Below are 3,849 nucleotides of genomic sequence, written 5' to 3' on the forward strand. Positions count from 1 at the left end.
TTACTTCAATCGCACGTAAAGATTACACGCACATTATTTTTCCTAATGAATAATGACATAATGAAATTTCATACTTTTAGAGAGTTATAGGACGTTTAATGTTTTCGTCGATAGTCGAAGTTTTCAAGATACGCATACCTTGAATATTTCGACCTAACGCCCGACCGAGTTATGTTGACCGGCGCGGTGGGTATATTAATTATTACGTTAGAACTTAGAAGGGCAGACAACAGCAGGTATTATGTAGGTAGAATTTATATCCTCTTTGGCGGAAGGAAAAGCGTTTATTTTCTTTTGGTCGCTATTTAAGTCACGTTCTCGGACCAATATTACATATATTACACAGAACAATTATCGACCAAAAAAAGAAATAAATAAATTTAAAAAAATTATCGACCAAGCTCGATAATTTTTGAAACCAAAAAAATAAAAGAAGGATGAAACCCATTGGAAAAGGAAGAGAATATAACAAAAATGAAAGGAAAAAAATTACGGGCGATCTGAGGTCGGGAAGTGGAAAAGGGGGGAGTGTTTTTAAGAGTAAAAAACGGTTTATCTTGATTTCCGGCAAAACTACAAGTCCTAAAGAAAAAAGTTAAACAGCAAAGTTGTAGAATATAGGTAATAAAAAGATCAAAAAATTTAAACTACATTTGCAGATCATAAATTGCTCTTCTTAACTGGATGGATGTATTTTTTTATTTATCCAATATATTCGAGATATTGGCCGAAATAGAAAAACCGGTTCATTAAATAAATCGTAAGCAGTAAGTTTTACAAAAAGTTTTCAGGATTTGAAAAATGTACTCCAAATTATATAAAAGATGCAAAATTTTATTTTATAGAGTAATGGAGTTCTTAACTTTTGCCCTAAAAGTTATAAAATCCATTATTGTTTTATTTTCTTAACCCTTTTCGTTATAGTTTCCGAGATATTGGCCAAAAACTTTTTTCAAGAGCTCCACCTGGATCTGGCAGCATTAGGTGATTTTATGCTGAGTCACGCCATACAAAAAAAAATAATCGAAAATTTTCTTTTTTTACTGGCCTACTTGATGTTATAAGCCGCTTTTGTTCAGTTTTTCTTGCTGACAGTAGCCGTACTTCCTAGAACTGTCATTCGAGCCAGGTCCCGTGTTAAGTTGATGGATTTATAAATAATCTAGTTTAGAAATAGGAAAGGAACAAGAAAAAAAAAAGTAATTTAGGTTTTATTTTATTAAAATCAAGGGCTCAACCTATCACTCGATTGCATGAAAGGTGCAGTCATTGATAGATTGACATTTGACAGATGACGGCTATAACTTTGTAAAAACGGAGATAGCCGAAATCCACTACGTTATATTATGTAACTGTTCGCTTTCAAACTTAGGCGGATTATACTTCGCCGCCAATCGACTACTTCTGATTACTAATTACTTATTACTACTATTTCAGACTTATGTCAAAACACAAATCACTGCAGGTTTCATACAATCTGAATTCTGATCTGATACAATCGCTTGTTCTTAGAGTTTCGCTAGGCTGTTTGAGAAAATTCTTGAGTGACTGAGTGTTATTCAGAAAGTTTGTACCTTTGGAACATTTCGGATATGGATTTGAATAATTTAGTGCTTTTAACAATTATTACAAGTTTTGGCACTTTGTTGATGAGAGTACTTTATATTTTAAGGAAAATATATGCCCAGCAGAACAGACTTACTGTCGAAAAGAAATCATTAAAAGTTATACTTTGCATTGGATCCGGAGGTCACACTACCGAGCTATTAAAAATTGTAGCTCAAATGAATTTAAAAAAATACAGCCCAAGGCTTTACATGATGGCTGACTCTGACAATAATAGTGAAACTAAAATAATCTCCACTGAAAAGGATACAAAAGACTATCAAATCTGCAAGATTCCAAGAAGTAGAAATGTACATCAGCCCTATATGACATCGATTTTCAGCACCCTCCATGCTATTTTGTACTGTGTTCTACCAATATTTAGATTTAGACCCGATGTTATAATCTGCAATGGCCCTGGAACATGCATTCCAATTTGTTTTGTTGTTTTTTTAATGAGATGTTTTTGCATTCTAGATTGCAGAATAGTGTTTATTGAAAGTCTTTGTAGGGTAAGAACTTTATCATTATCTGGCAAGATACTACAATTTATAGCCGATATTTTTGTAGTCCAGTGGCCACAACTTCATAGTGTGTCTTGGAGAAGTATGTATTTTGGTAGACTTACTTAAGTTGGTTTATAAACATAAATGGAATTATTCTAGCTTACATTAAGGATTGGTCTCTGCTGGGCTCCAACTAGGTACTGCAGGCATAGTCTCAATGTATGGCAACTAATGCTACTCCCAAGTGGGCGTACTAGAACCAGTCTTGAACAATGTGTGATGGTGACATGCTACATGTTCTGTTAAACTTTGCTAATAATTGGAACTAAAATAATATTATTTTTTCAACTAACTCCATGTACAGGAAAGAGTAGAGAATAGTTTTTGTCTTTAAATTTGAAAGGTCCCTGAGACAGTCTAACATAAACTGAACATGTAAAAAGTTGCTAGAATTTTAAGTATAATTATCAAAAACAAGTTAAAATACTTATTGTTATCAACCTAAGGTTGACTATTATTGTCTAGTATGGTATTATTTGCAATTGAATTGTAACAATAGAGTACTGCCACAGATTATAGTTTAAAATAAGAGAAAAGCTGAGATGGCTGTTTACTTACTTTTGTAATATTTTATAAAACTAGATATAAATAAAACACATACATTAAATATACATACTTGATGTATTTATTTTTACTGGAGTCTGGAAGTTACATTCAGATGTATTATATACAATAACTATAGTATGAATCTATCATACATTTCAACAATTTGATAAAACTAGGTATAAATAAAACACATACATTAAATATACATACTTGATGTATTTATTTTTACTGGAGTCTGGAAGTTACATTCAGATGTATAATATACAATAACTATCGTATGAATCTATCATACATTTCAACAATGTGTAAAATTTGATTCAGTCTTCACAACATTAAGTTGTTATAAACTTCCTATCATTAGATGGCAAAGAACCAATGATATCAACAAAATAAACAAGTTACTATTTATAATAAAAAAGTTGCCCATTAATGAACATAAATAGAAAAACCCTGCTGATTAGTACCAAACAATAGAATTATTTTTATTAATTAATACTTTATTGGGATATAAAAATAATTAAGTACTTACATATTTTGCTCAATTATTTTTAAGCCCTTTTTTTTCATTACCATAAATGAAATACAGGAGACTAATACAACACTGGCATAAGCATCACCTTACAAAATTACTGTTTATATCATATAGATAATACAAGGCAAGTGCCTTATATATTTATTGTGTGTAAGTACACACAATAAATATTGTGCAGTGCAGCATATAAAACAAGTCCACATTGATACCTTAAGAGATTATTTCTAAAACAATAATAAATAGGATCATATTTATTAAAATTCTAAATATATAATTAGCCTACTATGATAGCAAAAAGATACATGCTATTAATTAAATTAATATGTAGAAGAACAAAATATCATTAAAATATTAGTCATTTTGATAATATTCACACATTTTCATGTCTGTTTCTACAAGTCACACATGGTAGAAGTGAAAGTTCTGAAAAGTTCCTGATTAAAAATACTCATTTAAAAGTATTGAAAAATTAAACAGTCACTTTATGTAAACTGGTACTTACTGGTAAAAACAAATACATATAGTAAAATTGATAATTAACTGTGGGGTTTGGGGCTCTTCGGGGGAAGCCCTGGAAAACACTACTCGGGGGAATGCCCC

The 3,849-nt window shown here is 31.0% G+C and overlaps 1 protein-coding gene across 1 annotated transcript; it reads left to right on the top strand.

Moving 5' to 3' along the window:
* The first annotated feature begins 1,449 nt into the window (after positions 1–1,449).
* On the top strand, positions 1,450–2,782 carry LOC126975266 (UDP-N-acetylglucosamine transferase subunit ALG14 homolog). Its single transcript, XM_050823076.1, has one exon. It carries the CDS (start codon positions 1,593–1,595, stop codon positions 2,235–2,237), a length of 645 nt encoding a protein of 214 aa, XP_050679033.1. The 5' UTR covers positions 1,450–1,592; the 3' UTR covers positions 2,238–2,782.
* Positions 2,783–3,849: the final 1,067 nt, after the last annotated feature.

The sequence above is a fragment of the Leptidea sinapis genome, chromosome 35, assembly GCF_905404315.1.
Source record: "Leptidea sinapis chromosome 35, ilLepSina1.1, whole genome shotgun sequence".
In the NCBI taxonomy this organism is placed as follows: domain Eukaryota; kingdom Metazoa; phylum Arthropoda; class Insecta; order Lepidoptera; family Pieridae; genus Leptidea; species Leptidea sinapis.

Bases quoted from the DNA above. Each gene is read 5' to 3' on its own strand.
- LOC126975266 (XM_050823076.1), top strand. From the start codon at position 1,593: ATGGATTTGAATAATTTAGTGCTTTTAACAATTATTACAAGTTTTGGC.